The sequence below is a fragment of the Hemitrygon akajei genome, chromosome 20 (genome assembly GCF_048418815.1).
Source record: "Hemitrygon akajei chromosome 20, sHemAka1.3, whole genome shotgun sequence".
NCBI lineage: Eukaryota > Metazoa > Chordata > Chondrichthyes > Myliobatiformes > Dasyatidae > Hemitrygon > Hemitrygon akajei.
Genome location: NC_133143.1, coordinates 70574737 through 70595854, shown reverse-complemented (window position 1 = coordinate 70595854; position 21118 = coordinate 70574737). Strand labels below are relative to the sequence as shown.

The following is a 21118-nucleotide window of genomic DNA, read 5'->3' as shown; positions in this document are numbered from 1 at the left end:
TTAGATGCATATCATATTTTTTACTGAGTTAAGTATTGTATGTAATTAGTTTTGCTACAACAAGTGTATGGGACATTGGAAAAAAAAGCTGAATTTCCCCATGGGGATGAATAAAGTATCTATCTATCTATCAAATGGAGGCAAGGGCTCATTTAGTTGGAATGGCCCATATCCTGCTGCATCTCTAAATAAATAAACAAAAGGAAAAATTGTCTGTTTGCAACATCCATATTTGTTCTTGATAAAAGAAATACATCTTTCAGCAACTTCCCTTCAACAATTATCAGCATCACCATCAGACTCAGCTCATATTCTACATTATGGCAGAAATAGCAAACCATTGATGTCCAAAGGGTTCCCTATCCTCAGAAGAAATTTCTAAGGAGGGTACAGATAGACTGGAATGAGTATACTTTCCATGATTATTATTCTACAAAATCGATGAAAGCAGTTTAAAGGGATAGTATTTTATCAGGGTGATTAGGAATAGATTGTGGTTTCACACAAGGTCCACTTCTGATGTCGGTTTGCTGTGTTCAGATGTAAGTATGAAGGATGTGAAGTTGAAGCAGACAGATGATATCATCGCACACGATGCAAGTAATTCCGTGGAAGAAAGGAAGCAAAGTGATATTGCTGATTTTGTTAACCCACTATATTCTAAATACAGGTAAGCACGCCGGTGTAAAACAGCAATGGAATTGAAAGCATTAAAAGCCTTTATTGATGCAAAAATCAAAAAAAGCAATTTTAAAAATAGAACAATTAAGTTGTTAGAAACACTTATAGTCTATTAACTACCAGCTGACATATGTGTTGTAGACCCAAGAGAGGGTTGTAGACCTGAGGATGTACAAATAAAGAGCCCCATGATTTCTACGGCAAATTCACAGAGGTATAAACATAAAAACTGCAGACATAATGAAGACAAGAGATTCTGCAGGTGCTGTTCATCCAAAGCAACATATACAAAATACTGGAGGAACTCAGTGGGTCAGGCAGCATCTATGGAAATGAAAAAACTTGACATTTTGGGCTGAGACTCTTTCTTCAGGACTGAAGTGGGGGGAAAAACCAGAATAAAAATATGGGAGGAAGGGAGGGAGGACTAGCTAGAAGGTGATAGGTCATTTACACCGATGATTTGGAAGAGAGGACTGAGTGTAGCGTAGCAAAATTTGCTGATGACACTAATCTGAGTGGAAAAGCAAATTGTACAGAGGATGTGGAGAGTCTGCAGAGGGATATGGATAGGTTACAGTTCTGTACAATTGTGTACAGTTCTGGTCACCGAATTATAGGAAATATATCAATAAATTAGAGTGCAGAGACGATTTACTAGGATGTTACCTGGGTTTCAGCACTTAAGTTACAGAGAAAGGTTGAACAAGTTAGGTCTCTATTCATTGGAGCGTAGAAGGTTGAGGGGGGATTTGATCAAGGTATTTAAAATTTTGAGAGGGATAGATAGAGTTGACGTGAATAGGCTGTTTCCATTGAGAGTAGGGGAGATTCAAGCGAGAGGACATGATTTGAGAGTTAGGGGGCAAAAGTTTAAGGGAAACACGAGGGGGTATTTCTCACTCAGAGAGTGATAGCTGTGTGGAATGAGCTTCCTGTAGAAGCAGTAGCGGCCAGTTCAGTTGTGTCATTTAAGGTAAAATTGGATAGGTATATGGACAGGAAAGGAGTGGAGGGTTATGGGCTGAGTGCGGGTAGGTGGGACTAGGTGAGATTAAGAGTTCGGCACGGACTAGGACGGCCGGAATGGCCTGTTTCCGTGCTGTGATTGTTATATGGTTATATGTTATATGGTTAAGTGAGTGGGCCAAGGTCTGGCAGATGGAATACAACGTTGCTAAATCCAAGATCATCCACTTTGGATGGAATAATAGAAAAGCAATTATTTAAATGGTGAAAGATTGCAGCATGCTGTTGTGCAGAGGGACTTGGGAGTGCTTGTTCATGAATCACAAAAAGTTGGCTTGCAGATACAACAGGTTATTAAGAAGGTAAATGGAATGTTGGCCTTCATTGCTAGAGGGATTGAATTCAAGAGCAGGGAGGTCATGCTGCAACTGCACAGGGTACTGGTGAGGCCGCACTGGGAGTACTGTGTGCAGTTCTGGACACCATCCTTGAGGAGGGATATACTGGCTTTGGAGGCAATGCAGAGGAGGTTCACCAGGTTGATTCAGGGAATATATTTTAAAAAAGAGTTAGATAGGTTTTTACATAGTAGGGGAATTAAGGGTTATGGGGAAAAGGCAGGTAGATGGAGCTGAGTTTATGGACAGATCAGCCATAATCTTATTGAAGGGCGGGGCAGGCTCAATGGGCTGGATGGCCTTCTCTTGCTCCTATTTCTTATGTTCTTATGTAGGTCATGTCAAGTGGGTAGGAAAGGTAAAACACTGAAGAAAGAAACTGATAGGAGAGGAAAATTGACCATAGGTGGAAGGGAAGGAGGGGATCTGGCAGAGTTTATCAGCAGGTGAGGAGAAGAGGTTAGGTAATAGGACTGAGCGGGGAATAGAAGAGGGAAGGAGGAGGGGAAAATATCACTCAAAGGAGAAATCGATATTCATGCCATCAGATTGTAAGGTACACAAATGGAATATACAGTGTTGATCCTCCACCCTGAGTGTGGCATCTATCTTGGCACAAGATATCCCTTTTCCAAGCAATAACAGAAGGAATCACAAAAGGAATTAATGTGTAGAAAAAATACATAGCAGTAACATAAATGTTAACCCTTCATTGAGTTAATCAATACCATATTCCAGAGTGGAGAAAGTTCCATAAGGTAAAAAGGTCAGTCAAATGAGGAACTTAGTTTAATTAAGGATACACTGCATATTTTAAAGTTCAAATTAAATGAGTATTTGGATTGGAGGATTAGAAACAGAAATCCATTACTAAAGAAACCAGGTTAGGGTGAGTTGTGGGATCTGAGGCTGATCACGTCACTTGAAGAAATGTCAGTTCAACATTTCATCAGCTCTTTACTCAACCTTGCAGCATCTGGCCAGCAGAGATGTATCTAATAGGATTTGCAACCATATCATCCAGAACAAATTCCATCATCAAGTATTTTAGATCTCCATTGCCCAGCTGTGAAAGGAGGTTTGGGCCTGGGGCTAGCAACCTCATCCCATAAAAACCCAGAGACACACCTACAGAGGCTCCAAAGACCCTACCAACTGCACAAGAAGGATCTTCGCTTCCACGTTGGAAGCAGAAGCCACAGGGCTGACCAACCTGCATTCACCCCGGCCAGAGGAATATGGCAAGCTGCTGTGCCAGTAGAGGTGATGGGCTTAAAAAGAACTATTTTAGGTGTAATCGCAGTTTGAACACAGGTGGCAGGGTGTAGATACAAGGCACTCCTTCCTCCCGCTAAGCTGCAAGTCGCCCTTGGGCAAGGTGTAGCACCTGCTTAGCCCCCTGATCTGGGTCCCGTGAAGCCATGGGATCAGGTGGTCGTATCACAAGACTTTCTATCCAGAGCTTGTACTGGCAGCTCAACCACACTTTCATGTTTCCCTTAAGCATTTCACCTTTTATCCTTAACATATGACCTTTAGTTCTAGTCTCACCCAGCTGCAGTAGAAAAAGCCTGTTTGCATTTGACTTATCAATAACCATTACAATTTTGTATACCTCTGTCAAATCTCCCCCTTCAGTCCTCCATGTTCTAAAGAACACAGTACTAACCATTCAACACAGGTCCTCTGCACCTGACAACATCCTTGAACATTTTCTGTGTTAACATAACATTTTCAATCTTATTTATACCTTTCCTGCAAGTAGGTGACCAAAACTGCAAACAATGCTCCAAACTGGGCTTCACCAATGTCTTGCATTACTTTACGATAACATCCCACTTCCGCCACTCAATAATTATATTCCATCTGCCATTTTTTCAGCTCATTTCTCCACCTTACTGCACACCATGACAGGTTCACCAGATTGATTCCTGGGATGGCAGGACTTTCATATGAAGGAAGACTGGATCGACTAGGCTTATACTCACTGGAATTTAGAAGATTGAGGGGGGATCTTATTCAAACGTATAAAATTCTAAAGGGATTGGACAGGCTAGATGCAGGAAGATTGTTTCCGGTGTTGGGGAAGTCCAGAACGAGGGGTCACAGTTTAAGGATAAAGGGGAAGCCTTTTAGGACTGAGATGAGGAAAAACTTCACACAGAGAATGGTGAATCTGTGGAATTCTCTACCACAGGAAATAGTTGAGGCCGGTTCATTGGCTATATTTAAGAGGAAGTTAGATATGGCCCTTGTGGCTAAAGGGATCAGGGGGTATGGAGAGAAAGCAGGTACAGGGTTCTGAGTTGGATGATCAGCCGTGATCATACTGAATGGCGGTGCAGGCTCGAGGGGCCGAATGGCCTACTCCTGCACCTATTTTCTATGTTTCTATCCCTTCTCTTTCCATTGCACATTCTGGTTCTCACACCTTCTCCTTACCTTCCGCTGGTTCTACCACCTCCCCTGGGAATGTATTCCATTTACTGACCATTCAGTGTGTAAAAAACCTATCCCTTACATTCCCCCCTACACTTTTGCTGCAACACCTCAAAAGTATGCTTTCCCATAAGTGACTTCCAACCTGGCTGTCTGCTCTATCTATGCCTCTCATCTTATACATCCTCCTCCTTTACTCCAAAGAGAAAAGCACAAGCTTGCTTTATCTTTCCTCATAAGGCATGCTCTCCAAAGCTTCCAAATTCTTGACCTTGTAGCTCTTCCCTTGACTAATGAAGGCAAATAACACCATAAGCCTACTTAACAACCCTATCAACTGGCACGGCATCTTTGAAAGATCTACAGATACGGACAGAACATCTTCAAATTCGACCTTCCAATGTGAATCCCTTCACGCTTTTCTATTTTGAACTCCATCTACCACTTCTAAGCTCATCTCTGCATCCTGTCAATGGCCCATTGTAACCTCCAAAAAACTTCTATACTATCCACAACATCAATTAACCTTCGTGTCATCTGCAGATTTACTAATCCACCCTTCCACTTCCTCATCCAAGTTTCCAAGTCACTTAGAGAAATCACAAAGAGCAGGGGTCACAAGGTTTAGAAAGCATTTCTGACTTAGGATCTTGGGAGCTTGCAAGGCTGCAATGGAGCTAACTTCACATTGAAGAAATGTGTCACAGTAGGGAAAGAGACAAGGCAGGAAATCTCCTAATCCGTCTACTCTCATGTTCCGCTTTCAAGATTTAAGATTGTCTAATGTCATTTCTTGTACACAAGTGTAAAGGAGAATGAAATAATTGTTACTTTGGATCCAATGCAGCACAAAAAAACACAATAAAGAAAACAATAATAGAAATACAATAAAATATAAATACAGCAAATAGATAAATATACAGAGATTGATTACATGTCCATAAAGTGAAGTTAGGTACAGAAGTGCCTGTACAAAAGGTGACTGACAGGAAATGATAAAGTACTAGTGGTTGGGGTGTGGAGGGTGGGCTAGTGGGTGGAGGTGTTGATCAATCTTACTGCTTGGGGTAAGTAACTGTTTTCGAGCCAGGTGGTCCTGGCATGGATGCTATGTAACCTCCACCCTGGGAGTGGGATTAACAGTGCATTAGTAGGATGTTCCACATCGTCCAAAGGAAAATGTGTGCTATCAATAGGGAGAAGTAATCATTCTGTCCCAAAAACCTGCGCCACCATTCACTGTGAATATGGCTGACCGTTTCTCTCAATGGGACTTCCCTTCCCTGTCTCTATATACCTTAATTCCCATGTCTAAAAGCCTATTGATCTTAGAAACATCCAAGCAGGTTTCTGTACTATAAATTGATTGAATTATTTGGAGATACAATACAGAACAGGCCTTTCCAGCACAATGAGGCACACCACCCAGCGACCCGATTTAACCCTCTGGAAAGTGGGAATAAGCTGGAGAATTGGGAGAAAACACACAGGATGTACAAACTTGCCTACAGGACTCTGGAACAGAAGTGTGAACTCTGACGCTGTGTCCTGTAATAGTGTCACACTAACCGCGATGTTACCATGCTGTCCCACATCAAACAATTTTACCAAAAATAAATACCGTAGATTCCGGATTTTAAGCCACTACTTTTTTCCCACATTTTGAACAGCTTTGAACTCTGCGGCCTTTAATACGGTGCGGCTAATGCATGATTTTTTTCATGCCGCCAAAAACATTTTGCCTCATAACAGTAGACCAATAAAATTGATGAGTAGTTCACAGAGGTCCAATGAAATTGTACGATAAATCAAGCGCACTTTCACAATTAAATTATTGTAAATCAGTCATTTGTACTCACCCTCATCAACATGGAAAACACTCGAAGAAAAGCATTGTGCTGCCTTTATGGCAGTTATTTAGTTTATAATATTTTCGCTTAGTAATTCATTTTCTAGTTAAAGTTAGAAGAGTTTTAACTATATTTGTTTTCTGTACTACATCGCGGGATGCTATGACGTCACACCCGGTTTCGCCGCGCCTTGTGGGAAAAATGCCGTTTGCGATAAATGGGATGGCGGGGGGCGAGCGGCGGAGCGGCATTAGACCCGAGCGAAACGCTGCTTTTAAGTTAAAGGCGATCAATAACTTTTCCTGGTAGGCTGCAGTATATATATTTTTTTACCAGTCGTTAGGAGATATTGGAATGTTGTTCAGTAAAAAAGTATACGCAACGTATATTTAAAAGTAGCCGCGTTACAGGCACGGTTCGAAAAAAAAGCATTTGCAATATGTATTTGTTTTTGTTACCATATGGATTTAATTAAAAGTTAAAAAATCCTCACGTGTAATATCTTTCTGTGTAAATATCTCATATTACAACGTGGGACACCTGCAGCCGAAAATCCGGTGCGGCCTGTACAAGTAAAAAATTGATTTTCTTTCTAAAATTAGAGCCAGCGGCTTTTAATCAGGTGCGCTCTGTAGTCCGGAATCTACGGTAATATTCATTTGTGGGGGCAAGTCCCATGTAATGAAAATCAATGGCCGTCAACTCATCAGCTCAGGTTTTTCCAGAAACATTTGCAAAACTGTTTGGCCTATTTTCAGAGATACAAACTGTGAAATAAACAATGCAATGTTCCAGCCCAATGGGGTCCCACCAGCAAGCACACCTCTCCCTCCTTCCCACTTTCTGCTTTCCCTACACGCCTCACTTGTCCACTCGTCCCTCCCCACAGATCTCCCTCCTAGCAGACTGTACATGTGCTACACCTGCCCCTGCGCCTCCTCCCTCACTAGAATTTAGAAGATTGAGGGGGGATCTTATTCAAACGTATAAAATTCTAAAGGGATTGGACAGGCTAGATGCAGGAAGATCGTTTCCGATGTTGGGGAAATCCAGAACGAGGAGTCACAGTTTAAGGATAAAGGGGAAGCCTTTTAGGACTGAGATGAGGAAAAACTTCTTCACACAGTGGTGAATCTGTGGAATTCTCTACCACAGGAAATAGTTGAGGCCGGTTCATTGGCTATATTTAAGAGGAAGTTAGATATGGCCCTTGTGGCTAAAGGGATCGGGGGTATGGAGAGAAAGCAGGCACAGGGTTCTGAGTTGGATGATCAGCCATGATCATATTGAATAGCGGTGCAGGCTCGAAGGGCCAAATGGCCTACTCCTGTACCTATTTTCTATGTTTCTATGTTTCCACCCTCCCTTCTGGACATCATCCACAAACTGCTGATCCATTTAACAACATAATCATCCAGATTGCTGATACAGATGACAGACCCAGCACCGTTCCCTGCAGCACTCCACTAGTCACAGGCCTCCAAATAGGGAAACGACCATCTACTACCACTCTCTAATGTCTAATCCAATGTCTAATCCAACTTCTATCAAATCTCCTCTCAATCTTCTATGTTCTAACCAATCTCTCCTTGTACTTTAGTTCAGGTCCTCCAGACCCCGTACTCTTTCAACCTTGTTTACATCTTCACTGAGGCTACATCCACACTAGACTGGATAATTTTGAAAACGCCGGTTTCATGTAAAAACGATAGGCGTCTACACTATGCGTTTTTAAAAATATCTCTGTCCACATTGAAACTGATATTTCGGTGAATCTCCTCCTACTGCGCATGCACAGGACACATCTACTGAAAACAAGCGACCTGTTTGGTGTCGAATCTCGCGGTAAAAGATGGTGCGTCTTTGTTCAGTTACAGACTAGAAAAACTAGGACGACAGACAGCTGTTGGCTCTTGCGCCAGAGGACTTAAAAGTAAAAGATACTGGAGCGTATGGAGGCAACTGACAGGGAGTTCACGGACAGTACGAACCGGCTGACAACGAACATTGAAAAACTGACGAACTCTGTTGCATTAATAAAGCACCTTGTTAATTGTATAAAACATGTCTGCATCAGTGTTATCTTGTATTTCCATACAATGTTACGTTAGGCACATCTGATACATCTATTGTCAGAGAAGTACTTGCATAAATAGGTGAAACCACCTTCATACCAGCAAGGACAAAAAACAGAGCAAAGTGAGTATACGTATTTATACAGTAAGTTATGGGTCGAAGTATTTGGTGAGTACATTTCGAACTCTTCTGGCTTCAGTCTCGTTGCCATCTGTTCTGAAATTGTTAAGACTGTGTGGAGGGGGGGGTGTGTTCAGGAAAACAATGAAATGTCGTGCTGCCGTCTGACAGCGTTTTCAGATTTCTCCGGTTACCCCATCCACACTGATCTGTCCAAGCAGCGGTTTCAAAATTACACACCCTGGAAAGCGTTTCTGAAAAGCTCTGGTTTTGGGGGACGAAAATGCCCTTTTTAGTGTGGACGGAGGGTAAAAAGGAAGATAAAAAGCTTCAGTTACGGATTTATCCGGTGTAGTGTGAACGTAGCTTGAGGCTAGGGGTGACCAAAACTGTATACAATACTCCAAATTTGTCCTCACCATTGACTAATACAACATCGACATCCCATTTCCTGTACTCTTTCTATATGACCCTATCTACCTGTGATGCCACTTTTAATGAATTATGTACCTGTATCCCAAATCCTGCATCAACTCCTCAGCCACATGTTAAACTGTATAATCTTCCTATTTCTGACCTTACTGGCAGTTGGCATGGGTAGCAATCCTGAGACCACAACCCAGGGGGTTCTAACTTAGCAACTAACTCTCTGAACTCACTTTGTAGGATCTTATCACCTATCCTACCCTTGTCATAGGTATTGATGCAGACCACGACCTCTGGCTGCTGACCCTCACACTTACAATGCTGTGGACTTGATCCAAGATGTCTTTGACCCTGGTGGCCAGGAGGCAACACACCATCTTGCAATCTTATTGTTGTCCACAGAACCTCCTGTCTTAATTATGAAATTCCCCCATCACTGGAGTTCTCTTCTTCTCCCTTCCAGATCCAGACTCATTTCCTTAGAAATGCCCGCTGCAGCTTTTCCCATGGTAGGTCATCCCAGCCAACAGTATCTGAAGTTGTATTCATATTATTGAGGGGAACAGCCACAGGGGCACTCTGCACTGACTCCCATTTCCTTTCCCTCCCCTGACAGTCACCCAGGTAACTGCTTCCTGCCATTTATGGGTGACTACCTCCCTATAGCTCCTATCTATCATCTCTTTGTTCTTCCATATGAGCATTAAGTCATCGAGCTGCAACTTCAGTTCCTTAACTGGAGCACTTCATGATGGTGTAGTTATCACAGTCACTGGAGGGCTCCCAAAGTTCCCAACTCATACCAAGGAACATACCACTCTCTCCTGATGAAATGCCTCCCAGCCTGCAAGATGTCACTCTCTCACTCAGTACCTCAAAACATCCTCGGATTGTGCTGGTCATTAATGCAAATGACAGAATTCACTGTATATTATGAACAAATAAAAGGGAAACTTTAATATTTAGGTGGGATTCATTTATAATGAACAATTATTTTAACTGTCATTAATTATAATGATTTAAATATATTCCTGCATAGTATATTACTTAAATAATTTAAATACATTCATCAGCTCGCCTACAGTGCTAAGGAATTGTTTAAGATGTGTGAATTTGTTCTGAGTGTTTAACTAATGCTTTACATTGGTTGTAATGAGAGTAATGAGTCAGCTACATATGCTGAAATTAATAGCTCAAGGAAACGAGAGGCTAAAGTTTGTATTTTGACAAGTGCAAACCATGTGCAATGATTTATATTCTGTGTAACTGTGCAGCAAACCAGTCACAAAACACAGAACAATGTTAAAAGGGGAATATATCATCATTAGTGATCACTCGTAGTCGAGGATGGTTCCTCTCCTGGTGGTTGACCTGGTCACTCCTATTGGGAGTGCTGGCAGGTGAGGGGTCGGTGGATGTAGCCGGTTGGGCCTTACTCTCCTTACACTGAAGACACTTAATCTTAGTGGCACAGTGGAGGTGTTCTTCGAGCTGTGCGGTCCCCTCACAGATAGTCCTTCTCCAGTATTGCCCATCCATTCAGGCTGATATGGCACTTCCTCAGGTGGGTATACATATTATAGGGTGGCAGGATGGAGGCGAGAGGCACTCCTTTCCTCAACTAGCCTGCAGGCCACCCTTGGGGCAAGATAGAGCACCTGCTTAGCCCTCCCCCCGATCAGGGTCACGTGAAGCCCTGGGACCAGGCGGTGGATGCTCATATCACAAGTCCTCACATCCATGACTTGGTGCATATACCAAGTCCTGGTCAGGTGACCACAGAAGCCAGTCGGCTGAAGGCGTTGCCCAGAACGCAGTTATGGCAAAGCACTTCTGTTGAAAAAAATTGCCAAGAACAAATGAGACAATGTTTCCCTACGTCATACGAACGAGTGATATATATTACAAATCGCGTGGCACTCTTTTCATTGGCACGTTTCTGTTAGCTCACCGGGCTTTCTTTATTAACAGATAATTTCATATTTAAGATTTAGATACTTGTGGCTATCAAGATAATTTGATATATACATCAAAAAGATTCTTGCAATGTTGCAGGTATTACATTTCTTAAGAATTATTTTGCTCTTCTTTTGCACTACTACTTAATAATTTTATATGTCCTTATTGTAATTTAGGTTTTGAAAAATTATATATATTGCAATTCACCTGCTGCCACTATGAACTATGCCAATCTTATTAAACCTTTGTTTTTTAAAACGTAGGAATGTAATCCCTTTTCAGATCAAGTCACCAAAAACTAAATGAGGAATCTGGATTCAGACCTTCCACAAATTTCACGTCATTTCTACATGCATTTCTACAAATCAACTACAAACAAAAGAACACAACACGTTGAAGATTAATACAGTGCAAAATAAACATATCAATTATATAATTCATAACAATAAGGAAACAGCACCCAGAATAAAATCATATAAAGTTAGTATCCTCCCCAGCCATAAAATTAACAAGAATTGAATTCTTCTGCTAATGATAAAATTCAATTCTAGATTGAAATTTCAGTCACAAAAATTATATTCTTATCAGATAGTTAAAAATGACAGATTTTCTACCATAAGTTCTTTGCAGATTTAATAATCAAAGAGTACCTGGTTATCTGGAACAGATTTTGAATAAAGGCATGTGCTCACAGTAATTCACAGATGAAGTTATTGTTAGTACCCCGACATGCACATTGAAAGATGCATTGAAATATATCCAGTTTATGACAAGCTACCAGGGTCAAGTACAACACTTGTGCATATATTTAATGCTTATGTAATTTTATTTTTATCATCTCACAATTACTGCAGTTCACTAAAATACCTTTTTGGCTCCCCCTCTTGATTTTATCACTGCCTTTCAATTGTCTCCCAAGCACTTTTTTTGTTTCTCTGTAATTCACTTTTCAATCATACGCCACTGCTGTCCTGCCTCTTATCACCACCAGGTAACTCATGTCACGTTACTGTTTGGCCATATCACCCCCATGTATGAAGATTAAAAATATTGTCAAAATTATCATTATTGTTACATGTGCATGCAGTGAGAAGCATCAAATCATCAGGGATTGCACTGGACAGCCTGCCAAGTGTCACCATGCTTCCAAAATCAATATCGCACGCCCACAACCCTCTAACCTTAGCCCACATGCCTTTGGAATACGAGAAGACCAAAGTTCCCAGAGGAAATCCATGTGGCCAGGCAGAGAACATACAAACTCCTCACAGACAGCAGCCAGAATTAAACCCTGATCACAGGCACTGCTAAATGTTACACTAACTGCTATGCCCCTGTGATATGATTCCCCATATGCACTCATTTGCTGCATCTTCCATTCTTTTCAAGTGTCTCTGACACACATTTCAGCCCACTCCTGTCTCTGCAAATACTCAGTCACTCGGTCACTGGCTTCCTGTGCCCTCTATACACCAAAAGTGATGACCATTACTAAGCAGTCCCTCTGTAAACCACCTAATCCATCACTGCAGTTTAAAGATTACTAGGACTTTCCTGACAGAAAATTTACCTTCTGTACAACACTCCTGTGCCTAGCATCACTTTATGGGTGTACAATCCACACAAAGGAGAACAAAATAATTGTAACTCCAGGTCCAATGCAGCTCAAAGAACTCAGTAAGACAAAGACCACAATAATATAATTTTAAAATCTACAATAAATACAAATATACAAGATAGCCTATATATTAATTTTATGTCCATAAAGTGAAGCTAGGCAGTGGTTTGTCTGTACATAAGGTAACTAACAGGAAATGACAAAGTAGTGGTGGTTGAGGGTGTGGAGGAGTAGGGTAGTGGTTGGGATGTTGATCAACCATATTGTTTGGGGAAAGTAACTGTTTAGGTCTGGTAGATCTAGTGTGGATGCTATGTCGCCTCCTCTCTGATGGGAGTGGGACAAACAGTCCATAAGCAGGGTGGGTGGAACCTGGCCTTTTCCTGGCACCTTTCTGTGTGGATGTCTTTGATCGAAGGTAGGCCGGTCATTTTTGACTACCTGTGGTGGACCCTTCCTAGATGATGGATCTTGGCTCAAAACATCAACTGATTATTCTCCTCTGGATGCTACTTGATTTGTTAAGTTCCTCCATCATTTTATGCGTGTATAAAGTCCTGATGAAGCTTGTTAACATTATTTTTGGATGCATTAATGCATAACATTAATTTTAAGTGTGGTATTTTGGAAATTCAATCGAGCAGTCCAGGACAGACACAGATCAGCATTCCATGAAGCTTGCTGATGCTTTGGTCAGTGGGTCATTCTGCAGCCACTGGAAGCCCAGAGCAGCACACAGTGAACACTGGAGGAACTCAGCAGGTAAGGCAGTATATACAGAAGATTCAGGCCAAGACCCTTCATCAAGTCAGTGGAGTAACCATCATGTACTGAAGTACACCAGGCTAATGTTTTAATTTAAAGACCCTGTTTGCCCATGTCACACCACAGGGCACATGATGATGCTGAAATGTATAAATAAGGTTTGGCTGGGGAACTAAGACATTATAAATGTCCAGGAATTAACTTCTGCTTTGGAAATGCAAAAGTCAAATCTGAAAACTGCAGAACCATCAGTATTTAGCGTTAACTTGTGGGTTTTAGGAGAAATAAAAAAGTTTGAGAAAGGAAGTATGCTTCGAAACTCACCCAGAATAAATGATGACTAGGACAGGACTAACAGGGGATATGACATTTGCAATGAAATGAGACATGACATAAAAGCCATTTAATACGGAGAAAAAGATGGTTTTACTCACTGTTGTTGGTAACTCACTTTACTAAGAGAAATTCAAAACTTCCATTCTACAAGGTGGTTTACGCAATCAAATTAAAATCCAAACACGCATTCAAAAGGTAAGACTATTCTGCAGCTGTATGCAAATTACACGATTAAATCAACGCCAAACGAAGCTCTCCCGTACAGTAAAAATCAAAGGGAAAAAGCTCTGTTCACAGTCATCCGTGAATACGCACCAAGTTTCCAATAAAAGACTTGTGAAAAAGTACACTCAAACCGCAAGAATCATCTAAAATTAGGACTTTGGGGAATTTCCCTGAATAGCTATATCAACCTTAAGCAATTGGAAGGCTGGCGGTCTCTAGATTTGCGTGTGCTTTCTTTGCGAGCGCCCTGAGTGATTACATACTTCCCGGGTCTCGATGCGGAGTGTCGGTAAACCAGTTATCACCCTCAACCATCAGGCTCTTGAACCAGAGAGCATAACTTCACTCAGCCCAACAATAAATGCCTACCACCCATTGGCTCACTTTCAAGAACTGTTCATCTCAGGTTCTCGATATTTATTGCGTTTTTATTTATTATTTTTTTCTCTTTTGTACATGCAGTTTGTTGTCTTTTGCACATTGGTTGTTTGCCCGTCCTGTTGGGGGCGGTCTTTCATTGATTCAATCCTGTTTCTTGTATTTACAATGAATACCCACCAGAAAATAAATCTCGCGGTTCTACATGGTGATATATATGTTTTCGATAAAAGTACTTATAATTTTGACACGAGCTGATAAAAGCGCGGACGCCGCAGGGCCAACAGAGACAAAGCGGACGTGAAAGGGAGAAGTGATGCAAACCCACTCAATATAGAGGGGCGACCCCGAAGGCCCACTCTCTTTCGACCCTTGGAAACTCTGCTAGCAGTTTCGCCTAATTTGCACAAAACTTTTCTCCGTGTCGCCAGATCCGTTTCACGTTTCGGGAGCATTCGTCCCCGCTCAAGCGGCGCGGGCGGGATTTATAAAATGGGGATCTTTTTTCTTAGGTGTTGGGAGGTGCGTAGAACGTGAATGATAAACGTAATCGAAAAGGCACCAACTAGATTAACTATACGCTTATATAGCAAAATAAATAGACCAGAAGATATAGAACAATGACTGTCGGTCCTTAGAGTCCGCTCTTCAGTTTCTCAATCCCATTATCCTGCCTTCTCCCCATAACCTCTGATACCCTGATTACCAGCCGTCTCTGGCAATGAATTACCACCCTCTGGTCCGAGACACCACCAACGTTTCGAACATCCTCTCCACGTCCACTCTATCTAGGCCTTTCAATAAGACCCGTCTTCTAAACTACAGTGAATACAGACCCAGTCATCAAATGCTCCTCATAAATTAACCCTTTAACTCTTTAACAGGGAATTAGCAGGTGGGTTTGCAAATTAACAGGAAAAATTGCTGTTACTTGGTGTTACGGTAAAAACCTTCTAATGACCATATGGTGATGTTATCGTTCCGGGCTTAACTTGGAGACGCTAGGTCAAGGATTTAAAATGAAACAAAGTAATTCGCTGGACGAGGAAGAGTGTACTCGTACGCTTCCTACTTTTTTTGGTGCCGTCAGACAGTACCGGAGTGCCGCCTGTCGCGCAGGAAGTGCCGCCTTTCCGGGGACATGGTCCGCTGAAGGGGTTTCGCACCTGACTGACGGTCCTGCCCAGACACCTGCTGTCCCACTAATCTGACAAACTTTCAAATCTCCATTTGGCCTTCAGCGTTAATCCTGTGTTCCCAGTCGCCTACATAATATTCAAACCAACAAGGCTTTAGGGAATTGGGGGGTATTGTCAGCAACCCCCGGGGAGGGGGCGACAGACGGAGTTTAACGACTCAGAGGGTCGTTTCTGCCTGCCCGCCTGCAGGAGTGGAAAGGGGAGGCGGAGAGGTGCCCGAGTTCACGGGAGCTGTCCATTTCACTCACCTGACCACGTTGGGATGTTCAAAGGACTCGAGCTGCCGGAGGATGGCCACCTCACGGATGGTAGACAGCGGCATCCCCTCCTCCCCGGTCTGCACCCGGACTTTCTTGAGAGCCACGAAGCGCCCTTCGTGTTTCCTGTCCCTGGCCTTGTAAACCTTGCCGTACGCTCCCTCCCCGATCTCGGCCACTGGCTCGTAGCGCTCCGCGAAACTGCTGTCCTTGGCGTCCATGGCCCCCCGCTGTCCGACACTCTGAGACGAGAAACGAGTTGGGTGGTTCTTTGGGCCGATCACATCTGGAAAGCAGAGGATGGGGTGGGGGTGGGGTGAAACAAGAGACGCGTTAGTAAAGTGCACGGGAGCAGCGTGGTCGGTCGTTAATAACCGGCTCGCAGTGGAGGAGCAAACATTGACAAACAACGCAAACTGTGTTCAGCTGAGGGAACGATGGTCTACCATTGAAAGTTGAGCGGCGTTGTCTGCGAAGTTGAGAGCATCGGCACGGTAAACACGAACGACCACCAGCCGGACCGCCCTCCCTGTACAACCGGCCTGCGTTCCCTGCGTCCGTCCACCCCGGTCGGGATGCTCCGGCTGCGCGCACCCACCTCCGGCCGAACCGGACTGCACCCTTTCGGGGTTTTAAAGCATGCGCACAACGTCCGTCTTCCGCACGTGTTGTAATGAAAATACTGAGCATTCAGCAAGCAGAGAGACCCCACTGGGGTGGGGGAGGAGGGGAGGGAGGGAGCGAGAGAGGAAAGGTAACGGGGGCGTGGGCGTCGGGGAGGCCCCTTTCATTGAACACCCGCACTCTTCTCCTCCTGGGTGGTGTGCAAGAAACGAGTGATCACTTCCCCCAGCTTTAGGGCGGAGATTCTCCACATATTCACGCATCCCACCCACCCGAGTCCCGCTGCTAAACTAACGAGTTTTAACACCACCCAGCCCCGCGGTGTCAGAGGAACACACACCCGGCACACAGGAAGAAAGGAAGTTCTGGGAGATCTGGAGACGCCGACCGGCCCTGTCCATCCATCGCCGGGACAATTTAAACACCAAAATAAAGCTTACTGTATCAAGACCCTGCTGACACAGACACACATGTGTACGTATGATATATGTTACAGGTAGACGATATATATGTGTATGCACATACATACAGACATAGAGATACGCAGACATATGAAACACATGTACAGAATATTGCATACATACACACATAGATATATAAATACGCACATATTCAAAGCAGCCCGCAGAATAACAACGTTAAGCTGGAATCTAATGTCCGTTCAAAAGACCAGCCGACCGTGGGCATGTGCCTCCCCTCCCCCGTTCGGCCACACAGGTAGATTGTGAGGCTACCAAGTGTGAATGAGGACCTGCGGGGTGGTGGTGGGGTGGGGAAGAGGGGGAATGAAAGAGGGGCCGCCCCTGTCCCTGTTGTTAAGGGAAATGAAAACGAGGGGGTAGGAGAGGGCCGAATGTAGGATATGCTTTCTTTCGACCAGTGTGTATGGAACCTTCTCCGAACTTTCCATCCCAGCCTCTTCACTCCCATCTTTTTTTGCGCCGCAGAGCTGCCTCCGGCGCACGGGGTGGGGGGGGGGGGCAGAGAGAGAGAAGCAACAGTTGTATTTTTCTTTCCCACGGCGCCTGAATGTGACCCTCTTCAACAACAGTTTCCGCATTCCTTACAACAACAAAGGCGAAAGCCGCGGGGCCTTTTTTTCTTCCCAAATCACTCACATTTTCCCCGCTCCCGGCCAAGCCAAATTTCCTTTCCCACTGTCAAGTTCCAGCAGACGAGAGAAAAAAAGCTAAGACTACACAACGGAAGATAAGACTTCCTTCTAACACCCCTCCCCCTCCCCCTCCTGTCCCCGCCGCCAACCACCGACACACTTTCACCGCTTTTTTAAACACTTCCAACTCCGAACTCCGACCCGGCTTCCTGGATACCGATATGTTAACGGTTTAGCCCATGAAACTTCTGAAATATTTAAAGAAGTAATAAACTTGGCGAGAATCCCACTGGATTCCGACCTTGGTCGTTTTACACGCTCTTAAAGTTTAGGAATTCAGTCGATAAAGTACTCAGCCTTGGTCGCTATCTTGCGAAATATTTAATCCAACTAACAACCAAAATTAACAGTGGCGGCCAGCGCGTCTCTCACATTCTTTATAGTGTCCTTGTCCACGCTGCCAACCATCAACCGAAATCCTTCAGCGAGATTTTGTTACTTTGCCCTGGTCAGTAATGTGGAAGCGACCAGTTTAAACCCCTCGCAAACGACCGAAAAAAGAGGATCGAACGAAACCACGCTGACTCTCTCCAAAACAACACGTCCAAAGAGCCAGTCACAAAATACCTCCCTTACCCAGAATACTTAAAAGGGAAGCAGACCACGTTTCTTTATACCAACACTTGCACATGTATTCAAAGTTGGGTGCGTTTTCACTGAATGTTTCTCGCCAGCATTCTGATTTTAGGAGTATTGAGGCCAAACTGATCAGGCGGGGCCGGAGCTGGGGTAAAACATCACAGTGCCGAAAACAGAAACTAGTTTCGTTCCAGGAAATGTGAATTGGTTCGTTTAGAGAGAGAAAAAAACTTCAAAGATTACTTATTCGTGTGTCACGATGGTTTATACATATTATATACATGCATATCGTATGTAAATTAGATCCAAAATTCCTCAGGTCTTTCAGTACAGTTGATCAAAATAGCTGCAGGCCAGTGATCAATCTATTCCGCACCTTCTTGTGAAACAATACCTTAAAGAGGACGGGATAATGAGGCTGGAGATTTCTTTTCCGTTAGCCTTAGGTTCAGATCTTCTGTTTTAATAACAATGTGACGACAGAAGAACCGAGAGTGGAGAATGAAGAGATACAGGTCTGTGGAATTATCTACAAACACAAATGTTCCTCCATGTAGTCACTGAGTATCTTTCTTGTGTCTCTTGTTTATAAGTTTCAGAGAAACTTTGTAAACTCAACCAATTATTATTTCCAAAAGGATGGGCAAATCTGTAATAATTGAGTTACTTTCAGAATTCAAACTTGTACCAGTCAAAACTGTGATGTGCATCTCATGAAATAAATACTGTGTAAAAATAAATGTTTGCAAAATAAATCATTTTGTAAAATATAACATATTGATTTAGTAAATATTACTAACTGAAGAATTAATAAGCACATAAATCAACTACAAAGTTAAATCATTCATCCACTCATGTCTTAATCAATAAATATATTTCTATAAATGTATTCAAAACCTGTAGAAGTTTCAAATGATATTCTCAACAGCAATAAAAATGATTGATATTTGATTAAAAAAAGCTAACAATAATAAAGTGTGCACAACTAAAATGTCGACTGTTTATTCATTTCCTTTCATGCTGCCTGATCTGCTGAATCCTTTCAGCATTTTGTATGTGTTGCTCTGGATTACCAGCATATGCAGACTCTTGCATTTTCTTCATGCTTCTGAAATTTCTGATAGATCTCTTTGCAATGTGTTGAAGAATATATTACCATTTTTCAAGGATCAACACATTACTCATTGCATAGGTTCTTGATTAATCAGGGTGTCAAAGATTACAGAGAGAAGGGGTTGAGAGAGAAAATAGATCATTTATGATGGAATGACAGCAGACTTGATGGGTCGAATGGTTAATTGAGCTCCTTGTCTTATTGTCTTAAACAGTCATGATTAAATGTATCAATTGATTAAATGTGTTGATTCCTTTTTATCTACAGATTGCAGTTTGTGCCACATTTTAGGTTTTTTTAATGGTGAATCTTAGTTGCTGGACTGTTGAAACTGACCTTTCCATTGCGCTCCTTGCCCCCCCCCCCCCCAAGACAAAAATGCTGTCTCCATGGCTGGAGGTTATCAATAGGCACAGAGCAGGGGGCAGTGGCATTTGTAAACAAACTTCACATCACTGATGTAGGAGCAAATATACTTTAAATCCAAATTGATGTGAAGTTACTTCGCACAGTAGACCTGAAAGACTGCAAAAAAACAACATTAAGGGTTGATATTTTAATAGATATCATGATGAAGTTGTCATTATTTATAGAGGATAGAATGGCAAACTGTGATTCTGTTGGTGTAATAATTGATCTGCATAGTTTGCCTAGTATACATGAATCTACTGATAATTGAGGCAATGTTATTTCTTTTCATGAAGAAAAATTTAAATAGACAAGTTCACAGTTAGCTAATAAAATTAAGATTATTTAATTTTACCAGCAAATTGTGAACTTGTTCATTTAAAATTTTCTTCATGAAACATACAGCATGCCTTTAAGTGTTACATGCCACCATGAAGGTATAACTGTCATTTAGGAATACAGCAACCACTGTTATACCTTCATCATGATATGTGATGCTTAAAAACATGCAATATATTCAAACATATTCACTGTACATGCTCAACATGGTTGATTTTATTTTAGCAATATGGCATAGAGGAGGCTCTTCTGGTTCTTCGAGCCACACTGCCCCATCAAGTCCCAACAAACCCAATTAACTCTAACCTAATCACAGGGACAATTTACAATGAACAATGCACCTACCTGATATATCCTTGGACAATGGGAGGAAACCGGAAGACTCAGGGAAAACCCATGCATTCCACGAGTTCTGGTTATTTTCAAAATGCAGCAGTATTATGAAATTGCCATCCATTATAAATATTGGATAATATATCAGCATTGACAGGGGATTAGTTACAGATCAGAAGTTAGAGGGGAAGAACAGATGTTTTATTTCTATGTGGAAGGCTGTTACAGCCACTCAGTTATTATATTCACCATTTGGGATGTATTCAGAATTAGGTTTATTATCACTCGCTAATGTTGTGAAATTCATGAACAGTGCTGATAATAAGTCTGGGTGGAATAAGCTGTGAAGAGTATCTAATGACTCTGAAGGCACAGTTAAGTATTAAGGCATTAGAAGTATAACATATCATGAGAATAATCAGTTTTCTGAGAATCTAAAAGAACAGTTATTATGGTGAGGAACTATTAAATATTGTGGTCAGGGCATTTAAGTATCCTTGTACTTGAAGTTTAACATGCAGTGCAGAAAACTTAGATGAAGGTAATTTGGTAAATTGGATGGAGGATTTTACAATAGTGGGCAAAGAGGGTTGTGCAGGAGATGTATTGGGCACAGGGCGATACTTAAAAAGTTTGCCATTTTCACTTCAGTCCAGAGGAAGGATAAATTTTACTTACAATTGATTGCTGGGATGATGCAGTTGTCCTAAAAGAAAAAATTAAGTAGCTTGGCCACATTCTTTCTGGAGTTTGGAGAAAGAAAGCTGACCTTATTGAAATACAAGAAAGGAAAAATTGTTACACTCAACCGTCGGGCTCTAGAGCCAGAGGGGATACTTCACTCGTGCCAT

At 42.4% G+C, this 21118-nt stretch overlaps 1 protein-coding gene across 1 annotated transcript in view; it reads right to left on the bottom strand.

Moving 5' to 3' along the window:
- Positions 1 to 16544, bottom strand: part of cdk6 (cyclin dependent kinase 6) — a 107960-nt gene extending 91416 nt beyond the window's left edge. The window contains exons 1-2 of the mRNA XM_073024576.1: positions 16143 to 16544; positions 15688 to 15982 (exon numbers count right to left, since the gene is read on the bottom strand). Coding sequence (XP_072880677.1) covers positions 15688 to 15982; positions 16143 to 16386 — 539 coding nt within the window. The 5' untranslated portion in view covers positions 16387 to 16544. The remainder of the gene's footprint in view (positions 1 to 15687; positions 15983 to 16142) is intronic.
- Positions 16545 to 21118: the final 4574 nt, after the last annotated feature.